At 35.1% G+C, this 24,737-nt stretch overlaps 1 protein-coding gene across 4 annotated transcripts in view; it reads right to left on the bottom strand.

Annotated features, from left to right (window-relative positions):
- Positions 1 to 24,737, bottom strand: part of CDH13 (cadherin 13) — a 475,482-nt gene that overhangs the window by 247,672 nt on the left and 203,073 nt on the right. For all 4 annotated transcript variants that reach the window (XM_035336428.1, XM_035336427.1, XM_035336422.1 and 1 more), the window contains exon 5: positions 4,158 to 4,310. In XM_035336428.1, coding sequence (XP_035192319.1) covers positions 4,158 to 4,310 — 153 coding nt within the window. The remainder of the gene's footprint in view (positions 1 to 4,157; positions 4,311 to 24,737) is intronic.

Here is a 24,737-nt window from a genome sequence, read left to right as displayed (position 1 = left end):
ACCCTGTGGTTATGAAAAAGCCCATCAATGATGGCACCTTCCTTTAGCATCTTGACACCTGACTGAAAGCCAGCCATTGACTAGCTGGCACATCGCCACTGATGCTTAACAGGACTGGATTTTACTGCTGCAAGGATCACATGGTGATGGGAAGTGATAGGAAATGAGTTTATACAGTTTCAGTCTTTATCCTGTACGGGGACATACCCAGGAAAGAAGGAATGCCTAACCAAAATCTCATATATGAACTGTAAAAACATTAATGGATTCTTATTCCTATATCTTTTGGACATATCTAAGCTTTGAATAAAGAACAAAACATAGTTCTTTAAATTAGTAATTTTTGTCATCTCAATCATGGCAATCTGCTGGTACTTGCATGGAAGCACTTTGCCTATGAACATAGTATCTATGCAAATATGAGGCTTGGAAAAACAACTCCATGTTTTTAATTAACAGGTTAACCCATAACCTCTGTTTCACAACCAGTCTTCACTGGCCTCATATTTGAAATTTTGCTTCCCAATTTGCTAGCCTTTCCTTTCAATGTTTAACACAACTAGACTTCCAACTTAATTGGAATCCTTCAGTTCTGTCGTCAGACATTAGCACAACTGAATTCTTTTGATATTTTGCTTAAAGATGTAGCTGAAAGTCAATAAAATTCCTGTTCTGGTGGAAATAGAAAAGACAGCAGAACTGAAGTGTGCCAGGAATTTCTATTTCTCAGATTGGTAATTTTTGGATGTACCTCAGTGATCTGAACTAGAAAATCCATCCTCTTTCTGTATTTGTTTTAAACATCTGTAATTTTTAATACTAGATAAAGAAATGATCTACCATTCCCTGAAATTTGCAACCAGTTTTATTCATTCAAGTCTTGAGAGAAAACCAAAGACATTATTTTTGATAGCATATTTGTAAACTGAATGCCTTTTTCTTATATCAAGTAGGGGCTCTAGGTGACCTGTTTATCTCAACAAGCCAGAAACAATTCAATAATATACCCATAGTCTGCCTAAGTCCTTTCTTAAGACCATTATTTAGTAGTTGCACCAAGAGGCAGAAACTAGCCCTAAAATAAAACTACTGAGTGTAAATCCATTCCTTTCTCTGATCCAGAGAATTCCTGTAAGGATGCTCTACACTGCACTTCTTTAGAGAGAAATAAAAATAATAATAATAATAAAATGCTACAAACTTTTCTAAAACAATCTATCTTAGCTTGGCAGAGTAACATCCTTATATCCTCTCACACTTCTTCATAAACAGCTTTCATTTAAAATTGATGCTAGCTGACATTCTCCAACCTTTAAGGAGGCAACCCACAAAGCTAAAGGGACAAGCATACCAGAAGAATCTACCAATTTCCACTGGCAAATAGGATTTCATTAGCATAGTGTCATATACATGAGAAAAAAATAATTACTTATGGCAAATTTCACTGTAGTGGCTTTTGGTCTACTGCTGTCTCACCCAGCCTCCTCTGACACAGTTTCATTTTCTCAACAGAAATCAGCGCATTTTCAAATATGCAAGTGGTTGGGCTTGCTATGACAACTAATCACCCTTGACATTAATATTTCAGTGGAATTTAACATCCTTGTCCACTTTTGAACAACTTAACTAATTTTATAAAAAACAACTAATAAATGAATCAAATAAGTCTGTATTGGGAAGGGGGCTGAGGGCTCAGGTCATTAATGCATGTGCCTTACATTCCTCTCCCGGCTTGAATTTCTTCTGCTATTAAACAAGTAAACTCTTCTCAACACACAACTACCATTCAACTCGACTGCAGCAGATAGAGTTTAACAGGCCCCAACTCTCAGATTTTTTCACTCTATTTTATTTTTTTTCTATCCTTTACTAAAAATAAAACAATTGAAACAAACAGTGGAAAGTGGCAATTAACTGAGACAATCAACAGTTTTCTGAGTGGAATTCAGTTGCCCCTGTAATTTAATCACTTTTCTCTTGTAATGAATTATCATAGGAAAAAGTCCTACATGCTTTTCAATATTCCTCCAGGATAAACAAGACAGCAAAAACTACTCTTGAACCTTCAATGGTAGAAAGAACAACATTTTTTTGTAATAGATTAAATACCCTTAGATAGTTTGAAGTGCTTTGAGGTACATGGATGTGTAAAAGCTGCAAAGTTCTATGAAATACTGTGATCACCAAAGCTCGATTTCGTGCCCTATTAACATCTGCTTTAATTTTCATCCCTTGAGTATATACGCACTAATAGGAAATAAATCAGTGCTAATGCACAGCAGCCTTCTGTGTAGCTGGAATGATTCAAACAAATTTAATTTTTTCATCCTTGCCCCATCACTGAATATATACTTGATAGTAAGATGGCTTGCATAGAACTTGCACTTTTTCATGGAGATCTATTCTTTTCTTCTTTGCCTTTTGCTTTGAAATAAATATTTCAGGAAATCAATACTGTGAGGGCAGGGGAAGCAAGTAAATTTTTTATTTTTTTCAAAAAACTTGACAAAAATCTGAGTCTTTTTGGTAATTCATCTTTCAATGTATCAAGGAAATCAAGGAGAAAATCCCGCTGCCTTCCTGACACCATGAAACATCTTTATTGGAAAACAACAGGCTGGATTCAAAGACAAACTAAATCAAGTTGAGGGTTCTCCTTCTGCAGAACTTTTCAGCTACATTTTGCACAACAGGATACCAGTGAGCATGCTGAGCAGAGTGCTATATAACAGGTTAGGAAGCACTACAACCTATTAGGATATACATTTGCATTGCTCTGGATAATCTGCTACACTGCACTATTTGTATATAATTTGCATTGCTTCAAAAAGACTCCTCTAGGGAAATGTTTTTTGTCTTAATTTAAGTGTATGCTTTGCCAGATCAGATAGGAGGGCCATTTGTGGTTTGATGCATTAGGCTGAAAAGACTACTATGATTTTCCAGTAAAAAAAAAAATAAAAAAAAAATCAAGGTTTATACTCAATACATTAAGGTAGAAAGCCACTATGATAAAATAGGAAACAGCTGGAAAATGAAGATGAGGAACAGTATTATAAAGAGAAACTGCAACATTTCTCTTTTAAGAAGGACAGCAGTGGCTACCATAAATCCTATGCAAGTGGTTAACATACATTTCACTGTAAACCCAGATGAGAAATAGATGTTTAAGTGTTGAAAATCAACATATGGTACATTTTAGCAATGCTTTTTGGGCAAGCATGACTAGCCATCGAACTAGCAAACTCTTCCAGAGGAACAGCACTGAAAGCAAAAGTAGTCATTACTACACAGCAGAAGACAAAACTAAGAGGTTGGAGACAGCAATCAGAACTGTCAGCAGATCCCAAGCCCTGCATGGGCTGGAGCAGTACACACTCCCTTCTGCATGATGATGCAGAGATCAGATCTGCTATGCTGGGGCAGAAGTGGCAATGCACAAATCTACTGAGCATTTTGAATCCAACTTCTGATCTATATTGAAGTGCCAAGACACAATTTAACTGAGTACACATTTCCAGAGTGATAAAAAACATGAATTGACAGATCCTCTATTTATACTACGCAATTCAAGACATCATGGTGCAGTTATTTTTACAGATTTCCAAGATCACTTGCTGTATTTCAGTGAGGAGAAACGTAACTTTTATTGACAAGGAAAGGAATCCTTCATAAAATCTTTGTTGAAGACACACGTTTGACAATGCATCTGCTGACATTAACAGGATCTTCTGCAGCTCAATTAAAAATATCCATTACTACAAAATAGAGGTGAATAGTATATTCCACTGACAACTTGACAATCAAAAGGAGAAAGTATAGCCATGTAGTACCTTAGAGGCAACTTCCCAAAATACCTTCTTTTGTCCAAACATAATTTTGTATTCAAAAATCATATTCATACATGAATTTCAGACAGTACTTCTACTGAAGATAAATGACAGAAATACATGCAGAAAGCTAAGTAGAGTTTCAATTGCACGTAAAAATACACACATTTACAATTTCCAAAGGATAAACGGTTCTTCTGGAATTTTTTTAGGACAGCGTCTCACAGTTTAGCCTTCAGTAACTGTAGTCTTTTTCAACAGCTAATACACATTTAAAGTATGTATTACCAACAGAGAGGCAGAGATCCTATTGCTATGAGCACTCACCTCATAATTGGCAATTGCTTCTCTGTCAAGGGCTCGGGTCACAGAGACATCCCCACTGATCTCGTTGATTCTAAAAATTCCTTTCGGGTCTTGATCTACTCCCTTACCAGAGAGTCGAAACTTTGCTCCCTCAGTCGCTTCACTCCTGATGACCTGCACAGCAGAAAACAAGAAGTTACAGGCCATATTCTAAAAATAAAATAAAATAAAATCATTCTAAACCCACATAAGCAATTTCAATCTTTATCCTAATGTTGAGGCATATTCCCTGCCAACAATATGAAAATATAAAATATGGTTTCTATCATTCAGAAAACACTCTGCAATTCTTGTGTTAAACCATGGAAAAGCTAGTCAAGTCCTTAGGCAGTTGATATCTTATCTTCACACTCTTCTATTTCACTACTTAAAATTTCTATTATTCCATTGCTACTGTATTCACTCCCTGTCTAGCATTTGACATTTTATTTAATTTTTTCTTTTTTTTTTTTCCCATTTAAATTGATAAACTAGCTGTGAAGAAATCCTACAAGCAAAAAAAAAAAAAATAGACACATTCCACCAAATGGCATAAAGCATACTTATTTCACGACAACTCTTATCATAGCAGATAGCCATCACACATTATTTTCCAATTAGTCATCCCTTTTTATTAGCAATCTTAGTAATTTCAGAATATATGACTAATATATGACTTTGGGGATTTTTTTTCCCCCCCTTCTCATTCTCTTCTATGCTATTCCTTTCCCAGGATTTTAAACCAAGGAAAAATCTCCTCACAGAAATATCTGGGTATCCTGCCCAGAACTCTGCTTAGTCACACAGTTGGAATTCCTCCACTTTCCAAACGTGTGGATACTTATATACATATGTGTGTACTGAAACTCCTGCTTACTATCAATATCTTGTTTCCCATATGAAAAAATCCCTAAAAATCCGATTTCAAGGCTGTCTTACATTACTGACAGTAGCATATGTAAACTTGCATAGCTACACAATGTTTCTATAAACTACATGCTTTGCAAATTTGTACTTGCACACCAGAATCTAGAAGGATTATAAAATAATCTTGCCCTTTAAGGCTGACAATCTTGCCAAGCCATTCTTTCCCACTGCTGTTTCGTGTTCTTTTGTTTCTAGAAATTTTATATTGTTAATGTTTCCACAGAAACATTAAGTCAAGTATTTATATGCTGGTCTAAATCACAGCTCAGGAACCGGAAGAAACAAGGGGCATTAGAAATCTGGACCTGTGCCCATTTTGCAATAATCAATATGCGGGGTGTTTAATAATGTCCCTGAGGAAATACATGTTTGTTGCCCTATTGCTGTGGGTTCAGCAACACTGGTTGGCAGATTACTGAGCAGGGAGATTTTGACTAAACTCCATAATCATTATTCCTTTATTTTAATTGAGGAAAAAAATACCCACTAGTTATGAAATAGAAAATCAGCATTTTAGAGATAAAGTTTCAATTTTCAAGCCCTTTGGGAAATGGAGAAATTTCAAAGTAAAAAACTGTTTCACCTTTTTTTTCTCCTTCCTCCTCCTCGTCAGAAATGCTAATAGATGAATTTTTCTTCTTGTGTATTTTTGAGCATGTCATGACAAAACAGAGAGGCAAAAAACACTGCAAGTGAATAAAGGGCAAACTAACTTTGCACTTAAGGTTCTGTGATGAAATCAAAACTTAATGGCTGAAAGCTACCCAATATTCAATACATATGTTGACCAATCTCTAGTTTTGTTCATTACATCAAGTTTAAAAGTGTGTTTTTTTATTTCCTTATTATGCTCATGATTTAGCAGTGTCATGACTATTGCTCACTTCTGTAGGAAAAAGCTGAATTGCTTGTCCTTTGTCCTGATTTCTGAGACTTATTACAAGAAGTGCTCCTTTACATCCAATATAAGAAGAGTGGTTTGAAAGGCACCATTTCAGCCATAGGCCAGCACAAAAATCTAATTCAGAGATGTTTGCACAAGAGTCCTATCCCACCACAGCGATCTAACATTTCCTAACTGTTCATCACAAATTTGAGACACAGAATAGGCCAAAAGCCCCAGCTGCAAGAAGCCATAGAAAGAAAGCACAACAACTCATGGACATTACTGATATTCTGCAAGGGAATTTATAAGACAAATTCCAGATAATTATATACAGATCCTTCTTCACACTAGATAGAAAGGCAGAAGAGTAATAATAATAGCAGTAAGAAGCATCCCTGCAAGGCTGACTGGAGAGAAAACTTACTCTTTACTCCAAATCTGGCAAAGACCTTAATCTTGAATTTGCTAGCAATACATCCTAATGTGGTACTTGAAAGATTTGTACTCCCTGGAGCTACAGTGCATCCCATATCTCATCCCAACCTTAACTGCAACCATTCCTCAGCATACAATGTATGGGATCAGTGGAGTTACCAGAAAGCAGAGGGTTTTTTTCTAAATGACAGGATGTGTCCGCTGAGCCTTTTTAAAGGTTCAGGAAGCAGGCACAGTCCTGGTTCAAGCACGTGCAGAGGCTTCTCTCCTATCTATTTAGTCAGTTGGGCATCTAGTTATTGCACAGCAACTCATGCTTGATGGGGTATTAAGAAACCATAGAGATGCTCCATATACCGTTGCATCACTTGTTCAAGTGCAACGGTGGTAATATAAAAAGTAATTTTCAGTATGATATTTTTAAAATGTTTAATTAGCCACAAGAGGGAGCTACATACTCCCAGGAACGTAAAGAAGAACATTAACATCTCCTAATTAAGGAAGCTTATATAATGGCTGCATAGTTCAAAGAAAGTGCATTTCCCAGTTCACACTAAGCTCAGTACAATGAAAAGTTTAATACAAATCAGGCTTAATTTGCCATATGGTTTGGTGCTTCAGCAAGAGCAAGGAAGCAAGAACAGGAGGATTGTCTGACATCTCTGGCAAGACTGCTATTCTGAATGCCATCTAAAACACAGCACTGTTGGTATGAAAATTTCCTAGGTTACAACATATTACACAGCAATGCTCTCCCAATTTACAGGCAAGGCCAAATTATTTCTGCTGGAATGTTTGCTTTGGGACATTATTTCTACATTTCTAAAAAAGCTCAGTTTCCCACAGTTGCTACTACCTACAGATTGAAATGCTTATCTACATATTTTTTTTCACAGTTTTAAGACCTTCAGTGCTTCAGTGCAAGTTCTAATATTGAAAAAAATCTGCACCATATGACAGCAGCTATGCGTTGCATATAAAACCTCTTAATCTGGGGGTGATGAGACACTGGAACAGGGTGTTCAGAGAAGCAGTGAATGCCTCACCATTAGAAATGTTCACAGTCAGGCTGGGTGGGGCTTTGAGAAACCCGGACTAGTGCCTGTTTCAGGGTATTGGACTAGCTGATTTTCAAAGGTCCTTTCCAAAACAAACCAACGTGGGCAGATGGGGTAGACAGAATAGACGCTCACCGAACATCCCACAATAATACAGACGTGTGAAGGCTATTTCCTCCCCCAGGACCCAACTGACAGCACAGATGCACTTGGACATGACTCATTTCCCCACCTCAACAGGGGTTAACAGCATTTTCCCATGGGTGAAGGGTGCACTGGAGAATAAACATATTGAAAACAGACGTGATCCATGTTAGCTTTGTCAGAACCCCTTATACAGCACTGAAGACAGAACAGCATTCTTTTTGAAAAATCAGAAAAAAAAAAGAAAAAAAAAAAAAAAGCAGAGATGAGTATGGGGCTCAACTAAGAGGCACTTTAAAAAAAAACAGAGCGTTACTTAGCTGACAGGATCTGCTTTTTGCTGAACCATAGCCAAAACATATTTACCAAGTCCTGTTTTCCACCTGACATTATGTATCCCTTCCAGCTAAACTCATTTCAGCATTGTGATCCCCCTATTGTTACAGGTACACCACAACAGCTAACCAGTGTTCTCAAGAGAAGAAGAGAAATAGAAGTACAAAAAACACACTATCCCCTGAGAGAGACTTTACAGTTCTGCAGCCATAATAATTGCGTCCTTAACAGCACCATCTGAGTTCACCAGTCTCAGTAGGTGTTTGCTGCAATCAGTTCTGTAATTTCTTAGTTCTTGGCACTGTCTGAATTAGAGGTACAATATATTAGTTTCCATTTTAATTAGAAAATGAATGCCACCTTCAGAGAGGTACATTTGGTTCCAATCCTAATATTTTTCACTTTGGAGCGTTAAGCTGCCTCCAGCGTGCTTTTCAGTTTTGTGTTTTTTTTTTTTTTTTTGGTTGGTTTTCATGGTGGTGTTTTTCTGCCCGCCTCCTCCTTTTTCTAGGAAGCAAAATTATCCACAGAATATTTAGCACTGAACTATTTTTTTCTTTAATCACTGTACTCCAGAAGAGCAAAACAATGGTTTAAGGCCCATTGTTTAGACAACACATAAATATTTGAACAGACACTTCCTGTCCTGCTATACTGAAAACCACTCTTTACAGCTGGAGGCTCCTTCTGCTCTGTGCTCTGACTCAAATAATCTTTCAATCAAGACAAATCCAAAATATTCTCATAATTATGCAACCCCCCTAATCTTCAGAACCTTCTTCACTACTATAAGATAAACATACAAAAACTATGGTTTTAAAGCAATTCAAACAAATTTGCTGGATCTAATAATTTATTAAGTCTATTGGTTTTCAATACACGTCTTCATTAACTGGGGATCAGATCAACTAGTTTATCGTGGCAACCTACTTCTGCTCTTTGTCAATGGGAGACGTATTGGCCAAATCCGACCTTCTCTCTGACTATGGCTTACAACAGAACTCAATCAATACCTGGGTGATGCTAAAGAACTTCCAGGTGATTTATTGGCATAACTAAAGGTAACAGAAATTAAGTTCCTCCACATGACTCTGTCCATTGTTCATGATAATTAGGGATAAAACAAACACGCTATAAATAACAGCATATATTTTATGCTACGCTTTTCTCTTGTTCACAAAGCAAGCCTTGCTGTTAAGGTCCACAATAACTTCCTTTCACAATCATCAAACTTAAAAAATAATTATTAGCTGAAATGCATCTGAACAAATTCCTATTCAGTATTTTCTCCAAGACACAAGCTAGGTTGGTATAGAGCAGCCTGAACAATATTTGCAAAACTCAAGTAAACAGCAGAATGAGCCATCAGCAATTAAAGATGCTCATGTAATATAGTAGCGGAGGCAATATTACAGCCCTGAATTTCAAAATAGTTCCAGATCAGTTTTCAGTCACCAGTCTATTTATGAGGCAAGATTTTCAAAGCTGTATAAATCTCCTAGACCATGCACTGTAACCCCAAAGCTTAAAGCAGCACATCAGCCAATCACTCAAATTCTAATATTTGTGCTTGCACTAGAGCAGCACTTTTGAAACCACAAGCAGAGAATGAAAAAGGAAATGTGACCAGCCATGGGAATACACAACACGGACCCAACCTCCAGTGATAACTGATGTAGGAAAACAGTCAAAGTCAAGGTGAAGGTTCTGGTTTGTAAGCTGGAGAAAACAACAGTGAACAGTGTTTCTGTGTCATCATCTACAATATTTTTGCTTGATGCTGTTGACAGTCCTAGAATTTTCTAGAGAAAGCAAAATGTGTATGTATATGAAAGATTTGATTTAACTCAGCAAAGAAAGCCGTAATTAAGATAGTTTAACTGTAAAATCCTGCGTCAGATTTCAAAGACTCAGTTTTAACTGGGAAAAACATATTACCAAAAAATGTTTGGATTTTTGCACTTAAATGTAGAAAGGTGACTATTGGGTAAAAGTACTATTACAAGACTAGCAATTATTTCTTATTTACACTCTTTTGTATTAGACCTCTTAAAACTCTTGGAAATTACAGGAAAAAAAAAAAAAAAGTTCTTCAAAAAGACAACGTGCATTATTATTGTAAAATGCATCTGTAAACAAGCCTTTTTAATAGCTATATAAAATTTTTGAAGTATTGAGCACTAGGTGTTCAAATACCTTAACCATGGAAAATTTTACACCGTCACAGATGCAATGTGGGAATTAAAAAAAAAAAAAAAAAGTTGAAACTGAAATTAATTGTGAAAATGAAAAATCCTACAATGATATTCTCAAGATAACAGGGTTGTTTTTTTTTAGCATCTTAACTATGAGCTTTGTCATTGAAAACATTAGGAAGTGTCACATTTAGGAACACCATTGTGAGAATTAAAGTATGTAGTTTTAACATACTTTTGATGCATGTTTGCAAGACTGATTTGGAGCTACAAATTGTACAAACGTTCCTTGCCTGAAGCAATCTAAAAAAAATGAATACTCTTATCAGGTAACATATTTAGAACTTCAGGTAAATGAAGAAAATAGAACTTGTAGTGCTTGAAATGCAGATGACACATCTAAATTTTTTGTTGCACTGGGGCTGTGCTTCATGAAGTTACTATACCAACTTTTATTTTGCTACACCAGTGCAAGTGCAAAGTTTTAATCCATATAACACAAACAATTCTGAATCTGAAATTTGCGAAGGTTAATAAATACTACAGATAAATATTTCAACGTAACGTTGTAATGTATGAAAATTATATAGCATATGAACAATTGGTGAAGTAATTTCACCACCAGTCCTCATTTTTAAAGGTCTTTTTAAGGATAATCAACACAAATAGGACATTTTATCTTCAACCAAAATATGTCTTCTCAACATAACGGCTTTTGATTGTAATTATGCATAGACTTTTACAAAATTCGAATCAATTTTGTAGCAGGATGCACAAGTGCCCAGATGAAATACAATGAATTTATGTATGTGGAAGCCCTGTGTCCTGGTGGTTCCCTTTCATCTGAGGTTCACTGTTGTAGTTCTACACTGATGTAACAATTTCCCCTGAAGAATCAGCCATAGCACTGGGGCGTGCAGACTTCATCTACCAAACCTGAGGATTTGACCAATACAGACTAGTACCAGTGAGCATTTGCTTTAAGACAGAAGTAAATTAATTCTATGAACATATAACAATGTGTGTTGTCTTTTGTAGCAGGTAATCCTTCAACTTCTTTTGCTCTTAATTTATAAAGAGCAAGAAGATTAATTACAAATAATTTTCACTTCCCCTTTTTCTTAAGTAGTAGTTGATTTCAGATAAGTATCAGCAAACTCTAGAGTCAGAACACAATAATTTCCTCCTACTGGCAGCACAGAATTTATGAACACAGGTTTTTGTAATCTCAAAGGAGAATTACCTGGAAGTATTGCTTGTCACAGAAGGCCTGGTTATTTCACTGGTTGATTTGGCCTACCAGTAGCCATTTAATCATATTTTAATTACTGCTTAGGTTACTAACTTGCAATACACCCCCTTAGCTGAAAGAATTTGAGGACCACCATATTTTGAGTGACAACTAGATGAAGAAGCTACAAAGCTACAGTTATTAGGAAAAGTCTGCCTGACTATAATACATTAAGAAAATCTCAAAGAACATCCTTTAAAAAATAAATAATAAAAGGATTATTTAGACTTATAGAGGGGGTTTATTGCAAACCTATCATTGATCTAAAAAGGCAGAAATGCAGAGACAATGTTTAAGAGTTTCTCATTGCAGAAATTCAGGACAAAGGACAGAATACACAACACGTAACCAGCACATATGGAGCAGCAATGTCTTCAAGGAGTAGGGGAAAAAGAGAATAGAGCCAATTTACAATATCTTTTTCCAGGTATTTCACAGTATTGCCTATTCCCCATAAGATCAAAGTCTTCACTTTATTATTCAAGGCCACTTTTGCAGCATCCAGAAAACCATAAGGCTGTCTGATCTAGCACTGGACTGGAAGAAACATAGCCCATTTTGGCTGTACTGTGCCTTGGCTAAAATAAACTGCTGATAAGGTCTAGAGAAGTCTGCCCTGGGCTGAACGGGGAATATTAAAAACAAAACAAAACAAAGCAAAAAACGCTAGTCATTTTCTTTCCCTGCAGCTACAATTACTGCCCACAGATTTAGCTACAAATGTTATCTTTAGATCCATGCACGCAGCAAAGAAAGAAATCAAGATTTGGATTAAGTGGGAACTTCCAGCCGGGTGGAGTAATTGGAATTGCAAAATGAGATACTGAGGTTGCAGAGCCAACCTGAAGAATGGAATAGAAGTAATAAAGTGAGAAAAATGGAGTTGGTGAGAATTATTCACTTAAAAACAGTCTTGAAAATTAAGATTCAGTTTAAGTTGAAGAAATTTGTTGGAAGATTGTGTCTAATTTTATTTGGCTTTAACTAACAACCTGTGGAGTCTAGACTTCTAAGAATACTTTGAGGTTAAGATGAACGTAGAGGAATAAGTACTCTATCAAGAGCATTTAGTTTTTTTAAAAAATTGAAGATATTAAAAAAGCAATATTATGATGAAGAGCATTTAAAAAAAAAAAAAAATGTTCCATTATATGAAGTCAATGTAATGCTTCTGGATGCTTTAAGAACCTGCTTAGCACCCAATTCCCATTTGTAGCAAACAACCCACAGATCTAATTATAGATTTTTCTCAGCCACTAGTTCCCTAGGAAACAAATCTATGGCTCATGTCTTGTGCATGGAAGGTCATAGTATAAAGATAAATATTTTTCTGTGTATAGAAACTTATCTAGAGGTCACAGGTCTGCATCTCAGCAGACGATGGTGCTTCTGTCAAGGACAGACAACAGCTATATTTGACGGATATCTAAAATATTTAAAACTTTAAACACTTTAATCTGATGAAGCACTTAATACTTTTATTAGTTACAGTGCTCTATGGCTCTTTTTGCTGTAAACAAAGGATTAAAATTTTCATTTTCTAAACTCATTCCCATTTTTATCATTGGTCCACCTCACTTTTCATCTTAAATGTTCAACAGTCATAGGTGAATGCAAAACAGCTGATACATAGTTACAACTGATTAGAACTGAAAGGCAGAAATTTAATTTCAAGTCATGAAAGGTAAATATGATTTGAATTTTCTGATATTGACTCAAAGTTAAAAGATGTCATCTCAAACTATTACAACATTTCTACCTACGTGCATGTAAACTGCAGTAGTCTTATAAAAAAGGTGTAAATATTGCTACTCAACTTTTGATTTGATTCTAATGCATTGCTAAAAAAATATAAAATTCAGACAAAGCATAATTCCAAGATATGTGTGAATAAAAACTAAATCCAGATATGTGTGAATATAAAACTTGAACAGAGGTGAAGTAGAATGAATTTGAGGGTGGCAGAGGGAAGCTTTGTCAGATTTATCCTCCTCATTTATAACATAAAAATACTATTCAACTCCATCCTGAGCCATTTACAATGACAGCTTGGAAGTTAAACAGTCTTACTCACACTAGTATAATATTCAGCCTGACTTAAGGTCAAATAAAGGCTTTAAGCTAAGTCAAAGTGTCTTCAATCTGTGGGAAGCGAGAAGGAAGCCTGCGCTGTCAGCACGTCTCAGGTAACATGAAGCAACCCATGCCAACCCTAGCCCTACAGAGGTCTTGTCCCACTTGTGTCTGTGGACAGGCTGCCACCAAGATCCAAGCTGACAGCTAATACCACAAGCCTGGACAGCTTTGCTCCCTAGATCACAGAATGGTTAGATAGATGGATGCACAAATATTTGATTCTCAAAAATGTTTTTGGATCCCTACTTTGTTCTTTTAAATTTACATTCTTTCCCACATTTTTTAAAAAATTCCCTCCATTTTTGTCCCTTATTCACTTTTGTAGATGCTACCAACTGTGCTACATTGCCTTTGCTTCTTTAGCTGTAGTAGACTGAATTCTCATTAGCTAGAGGTGGGGGAAAAAAAAAAAAAAAAAAAAAAATCCATGTGGCTGGTGAAATTGGTACCACAGACTTGCATTTCAAATCTTTTAATGACTGCTAGCCTTAAACTGGTCTTTCACTGCTGAGTGAGGGTTACCCACATCATTGGGCACAGTGCTGCAGACATGATTACATAGCCAGGGAGCACTTACACCAATCTGGGATTTCCACACATCATCGTCATTCAAAAAACAGGCTGGCAGCTTCAGAAAGTGCAGGTTTTTCCAGCAGCATAGCAGGTACCTCACTCACCAAGGCAGGAAGTCCCATGTAAAGTTTGCTTCCCTTTTCTGGGCATTTAATTCCTTCATGCTCTCATCTATCTCTAAAGGACACCCTAACTTTCATGTGTTGGTATTTTCCAGATGGGGCTGAGAAGCATTTTAGCTACACCATTCTTTGTTTGGCCTACTTTTAATAGTAAAAACATTCCCTGAAGGTGGTTTTGTTAGCAGTTCCATAAGTGACTTTGCCTTCAGACTCATTTCAGAACTTGGTGTTCTGAAGTAATTTTTTATTTTTTTGACAGTGACAGTGTCACCAAAGTATGGTAAGACACTCCCTTCAATCTCCTGTAATCTTTTCAATAAAGTTTGCTCTTCTTCTCCTATTTCTTCCTTCCTCCTATATTCCATGATAAAGTTTCAAAATCCACAATACATTTCAGAAATGTTTTAAACTTTACAGTTAAAAAGTTTCCACTAACTTGAATTCACTTTCTCATTTTAAAGAGGTCAGCTTTTAACTTTACTGATTGCTTGATTCTTGCTAGAATTAGAAATGTAATGCATTAAACTATGGATTCTAATGTGTAAACATCTTGATGGAGTTGTAATTAGTGACAGGGTTACATTAGTCTGTTAAGAAGCTTTCAGATGACTATCCAATAATTGCAATACAGTCTTAAATATATATCGCTCTTCGTGAAATCATGCTGGGGAATTATGGAATCACTCACGATGAAATTAGCTAAAAAGAACAATTTCAAAACTAGTCATTGTTAAGATACAGACCTTCAGACTTTGTTACACTTATAAAAGCTGGAAGATCTTTAGAGTCGTGGAACAATTAAGCTTCAATAATACTTATGATGCATTGTTGTCTGCCATCTCAGTTATTATCTTCCAGATATATTATTACTGCCTTCCAGAAGTTAGCATTTAAAATTATATAGCTTTAATATTCATTCACTGTGCTACAAAGACGTACACTTACATTTTAAGTGAATAGCAATACCTGGAACACCTTTCTGAAATAAGACCTCCATTTGACAACTCAGAACACTGGACAAACAACTAAAAAAACAAACATCCCACCACCAATACTCACCTGCCCCACAAAAAAAGAAAAAAGAAAAAAAAAAAATAAAGTACCATTCATTGGGAAAAGCTGCCTAATGGGAGGCCAGCAAGGCAGCTCTGGCCTGGGAATCAGGCTACTGCATCTAAGTAACCTGTCCTGTAATCACAGGTCTGCACAAATGACTTGTCCATATCTTTTAGGTCTTAAACAAGAATTGTAATAATATTTTGTGAGTACAAGAAGAAGGAATTATATCTCTGAAATCATGATGAAAAGTAGGCACTATTTATAAGCTTACACTCTTGTATAGCTGAGTCCAGTATTCCATTCAAATTCTTCAATGCTGAACTTTCTACTCTCTGGCTGAGAATTTTGAGCTATCATAGGAAATGAAACTTTATTATACACCACTCAGTTTATCACATATCTCTTCTTTATGTAATTTTGTGAATGGTTAGAAAACAAACAGTCAAAAGAGAAGCTGTTTTTGCTGCACTTAAAGACATACAAGAAAACAGCAAGTCCTAAGCTGTGAAAAGTATATCAAAAATAACAATAAAAAAAAAAAGCACCCATGAATGCTTTTTAAGGTTATTTTCCCACCTCTCTCTTTTCCTTTATCTGCTTTTTATTACTGTAGTTTATGATAAAGTTGGTTTCAGTTTGACATTATATGACACACCATAGCCATCCTTATGATGCATCCTCGTGAACTATTAAAGTTAAAAGAAAATCTTGACTAGTTTCTGACTATTCAGGTCCTCATTGCTTAGGCTGTGTTTGCAGATATAACACAGAAGTGGCAGTAGCCAGTGCTAACATAAAATACTCAAAAGAAAGCTACCTTGAGAAGTCTGATCGCTTCTAAGGTGAAACAAAGCTAGATCACTGGAGATTTTGCCATTAATTCCATGGGAGTTTAATTTCTATCTAACAGTTTTCAATAGAAGGTGCTGAGCCTCAAGATACAACAAGCTAAACAGACAATAATGTAAGGTGGCCGGCTGTTGTAGAGCACTGTTCTGTAACATTTACATCTGTTCTTTCTACATTGCTTGACAGAAATACTTAAGGTCTTTGGAATTGTACTTTTAACAGTTACTGCTAAACTTCCAGAACCCCACAGATGAGGGACATTACAAATTACTAGTAGTTATCATGGAATCAATATGATTCCTTTTACTGGCAACCAACAAGGACTTTATCTTCATGTATACATTGTAAAAAGGTCTTCAAGCGTTTATAATTTTTTATAAGAGCTCTTTCCAACAAAATCACAGACAATAAAATATTACTGATGTTCATTTGCATCAAGATGATTCAGCATACCTGATTGGGCGCTTCAATATAAAACTATTTAATTCAATTTTGCAACAACACCAATTATTCAAACTTCATTTCCACAGAAAATAATCACTCTAGGTTAGTGTAATAATTCATTCATCAAATTTTATAATTTCCTTCCTAGAAATACTAGAAGCTGAGACATAAAATCTAATTATGTATAACATCTATATTTTCTGAGTCAGCAAGCCAAAAGTTGTCTTTATTCCAACTGAGGATATCTGAGTTTTTTCTATTGACATGTATATTTATATAAATATGTATGCATAAACACATGCATGTGTGTACAAAAATTGGTAACTATGCATCATATATAGTTCAATGTATGCAAACATTAATGTTCTTTCAGTGGTTTCACTTCAGCCTACAATAGCTGGCAAGAGAAATTACAGTCACCTAAAGGATTGCAGGTACAAGTCAAATGCATGCTCGTCATTTGCAGGTACTGATATGAAACATTACTTCAGTTCATTGTACCAAAACAAAATACATATCAAAAGTTGCTGTACTGCTGGATCAAATGCCTTAAACAAGGAAGTAAAGCAGAAAGCAGCAGAAATGTGTTTCTCAGGTTACTATAGCTTTTGGTCTGTGGAAAAAGGCCCAAATTTGTAACAGGTAATGCAAATACTATTAATTAACCTTCTAACATACAGAGATCTATTACAATGACAATACTTATCAAGTATTATCTTAATTATCCAAATTACAACTGATTTTTCCCTAATGGCAAACAAACATTAACCTGCGTTCATCTAATGACTCATTTAGAAAGACAACTCCTTTTTTTTTTTTTTTTTTTTTTAATTTCCTACAGAAATCATGTAAAAAAAAAAGCTAACTGCTTTCAAGGATATTGGAAACAACTGCACAACTGCTTGCTTTTAGCTCTAACACATGACTGTAAGGTTATAAAGATTTATTGATAGCTCTTTGAGAATAAATAACAACCCACAGCAACAAACAGAGAGTGTTAATTTTGTCGAGTGATTAATTGCATTGTATTTGAAGTGTTAGGTGATCTCTTTGATTAAGAAACCTTATGCAAGAATTCATCCAAATCAATATCTTGTTGACTTCCACAAGCAAAAATCACCTCTAAGAGATAACATAGATTCTTCAAAATATTTCCCTATTTCCAAAGGAATTTGATAAATCCAGATCTTTCTGGTTTCCTCAGCCTCTACTAAAAAAAAAACTCCTACACAATAAAATGAAGCTATAATTGTCATGTCCAATGTTGTCTACTCTTGCAAAAGACTCCAACAACAAAAATTAAATGTACCAACTCACAATTTAGTAAAAGCTTGAGTAATTGTTTCTTCTCCTTTAAGAATATGCATGATAAACTTTGGATGTTATAACCTATAATTATTAGAGATGAACTTAAACTGTAGTTGCTCTGCCTATATATGCAACAACCCCAAAGTTTAAGAGGACCTTTATAGGAATCTGTAAATTGAACCCAGTAACGTGCTGTTCTTTCTTTTGAGAAAATGACATTCTAAGCAACCTAACAAGTGTTACTATTATCATGTACACCACAATAAATAGATTTAGCTCTTTCATCAGCTTCAGAAACATTTTTGATCACTTATCTCTGTCTCATATATGATTGAGATTTTCAATCTTCTGTGAAACTTAGTCCATCAATATATAGTTTCTGTCTTCTCATAACATATATGCTTACAAAAAGACAATATTTCATGATATCATAGCCTGCAGACTAAAAATAAAATATCTTAATCCATTAATGTAATAATTATATTTTCAGACTCACATCACTGGTTATTAACAAAATACAAAATACTGGTTATTAACAAAAATAGCATTCAAGGAGAACCTATATACTATAAATTCAGTTCATGAGTTTGAATGAAAATTATTTTTGAGAGGAAAGAACTGGAAAGTAAATAAATATACACAAACTCCTATAATAAAAGGTTTGATTTTGCCCAGTGTTTGCCTGAAGCAAAGAAAACAAAATAATCTAGGCAATAGAAATAGATTGCATTATTTCTTTTAAGGCACCAGTACATTTGATAAACGTGCTAGTGAGTATCAGCCCATCAATTTATCACTTATCAACAAATAAATCTAAATTATCACTATTATACAATTAAAACTTTTTCTTTTTTTGAAAGGAAACAAACATATGCACCAAAAACATCCTTTAGCTTTTTAATCCACTTGTAACTAAATGCATAGAAGACTTTTTTTTCCCTACCTGTAATAGTATTATCTTTTCTAAGCGTGAAAAATGAGATGATTTCCAGTCACATACAATTACCTACTATAACATTGTTCAATGTCAAAAAAAAAAAGAAAAGAAAAAAAAATAAAGCGAATGGTAAGATTTTATGAAAGTTTGAGCAGTTAAATTATTAAACTGTTAGATATGTAAGTTTGGTGGGTAATGGCTATGCATTCTACAACTTGCAGAATGTAAATGTAGCGATTAGTATGGAAAAAAAAATCAGTTGAACGCTTTAGTTGAGATAGGAGAAAAAAGAAATAGAGAAACTAATTCAAGAAGTCTTCACACTGAATAAAGTAGAGCTAGAAAAGTAAAGTAGGATATTTGTATAAAGTATTCTAAATGTTAGAAAGCAATTTGCACTCTTGTAGCAATGAGGTCTTGCCTTTAGCAAGGCTTAAGAGTCAAGGAGGTTCTGTTGCATCCATCAGAAGAAGCTAAAGCAATTTTAAACCTGTCTTAAAAAACCTGTCTAGTAGAGATGAATCTGGTATAGAGTAGCTCTGCGACTTTTAGAGGAACATCAAGATCCAACAGAAAAGCTGCAACGATCTGTGTTCTGGTAACATCTGGCACAACAGGGCCTTGGAGCAGCCTCCAGTGGCTCCAGTCTGCATGCAAGGCTTCCTGCCTCCCATCGTCAAAAATGCAAAGCTGGTGTTCAAATCTGGAAGGTGGCCTGCTTTTTTGGTAGGTCCCTTAACTCACTAAAATCAACAGTCTTTTGTACTATGTGCAACAAGCATAACCCATCTTAAAGTCACAGAACTAAAATAGAAATCAGAGATGCAGGTCTCCAGAACCATTTTAAACTGGCAAAATATAAATATCCCACCAGGAACATCTCCACCTGTACTGTGGAGCGAGAGGATTCAGCTATGCTGTGCTCTAAGCAGCCACTACTACTCTGGGCCTTGGTTTTGCCTTATTCAAGACACAGGTGAAACTGCAGCCTTGGGATTACAGCCATAACATGCCACTGGCTCACAGCTGATACACAGAAAGGAGAATCCACATTTTAAAGGGAAGCTGAAGTTAATTTCAAGGCTATTTCTACTTCATACTTACTACTTCTTTCTGATACTGACTTTATTAAGTGATAATCTGTAATCACCTATGGCCACATCTGGCTTCAGTTACATGGGTGTAGCTCCAAAATATACCAAGGTGTCATAGACATTTCTTGAACTCAAAAATGTTAACAAATAGCACAAGCCATAGTTTATCATTTGATATGGGATTAGGTTATTACCATATTCATATGATTTAGAAAAAATGTAAAGGGATAACTACAGTTTAGTATGTAATTAGTTGTGGTCTCCCTCTATTTAACTATTTCCAGAACAACTAAAAAATCCAGTGGTAACACATATAAAGGATGTTATTCAAATAGTGCACCTTCTTTTATTCTTTTTGTCTACTTGATATAATAACATTCATATTGCACTCTCAGGCAAAAAGAACTGAACTTATCTAGAATATCAGTGAATCTTACAAAAATAGAATCAAATTATTTGGAGATCCTCTGGATAATTTGCTGGCACATATAACAATGAAGGCACAAGAGCCCACCACGTTTCATAAGGAATTCAGAAATAAAGTATATGTGATTTTCTCTTCTAATTTAAGTGAAATGCAGGGCTGGCAAACAAGCTGTAGGGATAAATAATGAGGTAAAACAAACCTTTAGATTAATGAAGCAGGTTAGCTTCCCCAGGATCAGACTTTCTTGTTTAATTTTTACTGAAAATTAAGGCTGCAGGCATATGATCACTTTTCTCAAATAAAAATAAAAAAATATATGTAATGATATTAGTAACTATTTGTTTTTCATAAATTAGGCAACAACACATCATGAAGTTAGAAAAAATAATTTAACAAGGTCTACTACTTTTATTAATAATGAAAATCAACTTAATACATATGTTTCTATGGGCACAGTTATTGTGTTTAGGATACAGAAAGATCTGAAAACAGCCCCAGGCTTATCAAATAATATGAAGAACACAGAATGTTTTGAAACTGATATTTAGAAAGAACAGTCAATTCTTTTCAATTATAAATCATTCATTTTAACTTCAGCCAAAGAAATCAATAGGCAAGAAAACAGAACTCTTGTCAATTAGGACTACTTCAGTAGATCTATCATTTTGGCATATCTTAGCAATTTTCAATTGGCAACACAGTGTATCAGCCTTAAACCAAATTTGAAGACCAGTAGGACAATTTAAATGTGACACAATGTTCAGAAATTTAATCCTGCAAAACCCTCAATTTAAACAGTTAAGACAATGGATATATCCTCATTAGAACCACAGGTTTGAGGAGTGATCAGTCATTTGGTTGCACTATTGTCTTGTTACAGTTTTGATATTTTACTCCAAAACAAAGGAACCATAAGTGTTTTAAAGCATGACCTTTAGCATATCTGCCTACCATATACTAATGAAAAAATTGCTAGCATACAATGGTATTTAGCTGCCGTCAGCCATCATATTCTGTATACTTAAATTGTTACCTATTGCAGCAGTATATTTCACTGAAACATATGTATGTATATATATATTACAGTCCTCTCACTCATAACACATGGCATCTGCTTGCCCCTCACCTCTTTGAGTAACAGCGCACTGTACAGGAAGAAGTGGAAGGGAAGCCTTAAATCACCCAACTGAAAAGCCCAGCTTCAAATGACCCTAAGCTCCAGGGTCAACTCCTGCATGCAGATCATTAGGACAATTTGACCTGAAGGCACTGTATATGTCAGCGTGACATCATAGGCATAAATAGCAGTAGGAACCAAATTAAATTACAGTAGTTTTAAATAGGATAGTGCTTTTCTCCCAACTAAGTCATAGTAAACACCAGGGACTTCCCTCTAAGTGATTCTAGAACCACACAGCATTCAGCAGCATCTAGAACTTCTTGACAGGATTCTGGGGGACTTCTCAGAGTTATATTAGGTGCAAGTTGCAGTAGCTCTTACCAGCCATTGCATTTTTCTACCTATTTCAATAATCAGACATTATAATCTTTTATTTTACGTTACAGTAGAGCTGGAGGTGCCCAAATGCTCACAAACTTCAGAAGAAATAACTATTTAACTCCAATCTCTAACTGCAGATTATACACCTTCATGGTGAAGGAAATGAGGCACCTAAATTTCACTGACAATGTGTGCCGCAGTAACTTAAATCTCATTGCTTTCAGAAATAGCTTTTTATTTCTAACATTGCCTACATACTTTGGAAATGTGGAATGACTCTATAAATAATAAAGCAATATTTGAACACAAATAATGAGTCAGACATTCCTCACCCTTTCTCTCTGCTCTCTCGATACATTTGCATGATAGAAATTGTTTTTAGAACAAAAGCTTAAACTTGAGATGGCTTGAGAGAATACAGAACAGCAAAGGAGACACTTGTATAGCCACTCAGATCTTTTTGCAGACTGTTATCTGCAAAAAGAGCAGTAAAATAAAATGTAATTCAAAGACAGATCAGGGACACCGCATTATTCAAGAATGGTCATGGGTGAGCTCATGTAATCGGTAATAATGACCAATAATATGCTGTACCAACAGCAGGGCACAAAAAATCAGGCATAATAGCAACAAGAATACCCTTTACTTTTGGCATCCACAAAATCTTTTTATATTATATAGTACAGTACCACAAACTTTGACAAAAATCAGGGATATTATTATTTATTTTTTTTTGTATTTTCTTTCAATCTATGACCTGGTAGTTATGGAAGTTCTTTAGTTCTTCAGCAGGAAAAAAAAAAATTAAAAAAAGGCAAATAATTATTCTTAGTGTGTTTCCTCCACACTATCTAGAATTTTCTAAAGCACTATCATATCCATCCTTAGCTATTTCTTTTTCAGCATGTCCTGTTCTATTTCAGCTCCTGATTTTTTACCCCTGATTATCTGCATTGTCCTTCTCAGAAACTTAAGTCTACTGTGCCCTTTTTAAGGCTGCATGACAAGAACACAAAATTAATTTATTTGTCCTCTGGTCACTATTAAGGATTGAGCTGACATTTTTAGAGAGCAATCCACACTGGTTACAGAATTGCTCCCAAAATTTTATGAACTTAATCTGAAGTTATCAATAAACACAATCGTTCAGTACTGCTAAATCCTTCTGCAGATCTTCCCCCCCCCCCCCCCCCTTTTGTTTTTTTCCCGGTTTATTGTACACCCATTTATTTATTTTGACGCTTCAGTTTGAGATCCTCCTTCAGAATCCTGTCCCCTTCCTTCACAGAGACTATCGGCAGTGTGACACAGCCTTCCCTTGCAGGGAACACTAAAATGTTTTTGCTGGTAGTTTATCCAGCTTTAGGAGTCATTTCCCAAAACTATGCTTATTCTCCCATTTTAACAGGACTTTCACTTTTTAAGGGATGTTGGGATTTTGAAAAACTCTTACAGTATTTCTGAATAACCAAAGGAAGGAAATCTGTTTATGTTAACTGCTGGTCAAAAATTTATATATATATATATATATAAAATCTCCTGATATTAAATTAATGACTGAAAGCATATACTGCTACTTAATTATTTTCAATGAAATAATTTCTCCAGCCTTTCTACTCCTTACTTCCTTACTTTCAAAGCTACTGCATAAGGGTTCACATGGTTCATTACATAAGCAGCAGGGAGCCCCTGCTTGGGAAAATGAAGGACAAAAAAATGGCAGCCTCAGTGCATTTTGCCTCTAGCCCTTGATTTAATAAGCTGATAGGAAAATTTCAGTCTAATTCCAAAAATATAATTAACACTGACAGTCTAATAAGAATTTTAGAAAACTGTTCTTTTGAAAAGCATGTGAAGAACAAATTATTTCTAGCTCTTACTTCTGCTGCGAATAAATATTGCACTAGAATTCAGAAACACAGCATTGTACACGTCTTCATCTGATATAAATTACATACAGAAATTATGATTAGTGAATTTGCTTAATTGGTTCCCAAAATTAAAAGACTGTTCAGGATTGGAAAGTTTTCTACGTAATGAAATACAGTCAAAGTCTATTTGCTTGTCAATGAAAAAACAAACTGGAGGGTGCACCAGCAGCTAACACGTTCAGAGCTCAGAGCAGGTGACTGTCAACTACACCTGTATCTTTTCATCTACAGGTTTTGAAATCACCAAACTTTGTGGAATCTTACTTAAAAGAAGCAACAAACAAATAACCCAACTCAATCAATATTCTTCTACTTAAAAAGTGTATCCTTCATCAGTCATCCCCTGAAGGAAACGATATGCCTGTTTTTTAAGATTTCTCATTAACAGGTGATGAATTATTATTATTATTATTTTTCCCCCAAAGCATTATTGACTGTATCATGATTTTTTTTTCCCTAAATGAGATAATTTATTAAATAATAATTACTGTAAGGTCCGCGCAAATATATATATATAAATTGCTAAAATTCAATAATAGCACTATATGCTTCTTTCAAAAAAAATAATAATCCACATATAATAGATTCTATTAATTCAAATTAATTTTCATGTTCCAGTGACCCTTAGCAAATTCAGACTACAAAGCCCAACAGCACAGTATTAATGGCGAAGTTGATTTATTACGTTTTCCTATTTACACAATTTCAGCATGCTCTGTATCACTCATTAATTTTTATTGGTGATAAAATTCACATAGATCCGTATAGTTTTTCCCCTACATAGTCAGTGAACTCCTCATTGCAGACATTGGTCTTTGAATATGCCTGATGTAACCATTAATCCAACCCACTAGGAACAATAGCTCTTCAGTAACACTTAAGGGTTTGTGTGTCAAGTAGAAAAGAATC

This window comes from Oxyura jamaicensis, chromosome 11 (assembly GCF_011077185.1).
Source record: "Oxyura jamaicensis isolate SHBP4307 breed ruddy duck chromosome 11, BPBGC_Ojam_1.0, whole genome shotgun sequence".
NCBI classification, from domain to species: Eukaryota; Metazoa; Chordata; class Aves; order Anseriformes; family Anatidae; genus Oxyura; species Oxyura jamaicensis.
This window is presented reverse-complemented; position numbering and strand designations above follow the sequence as displayed.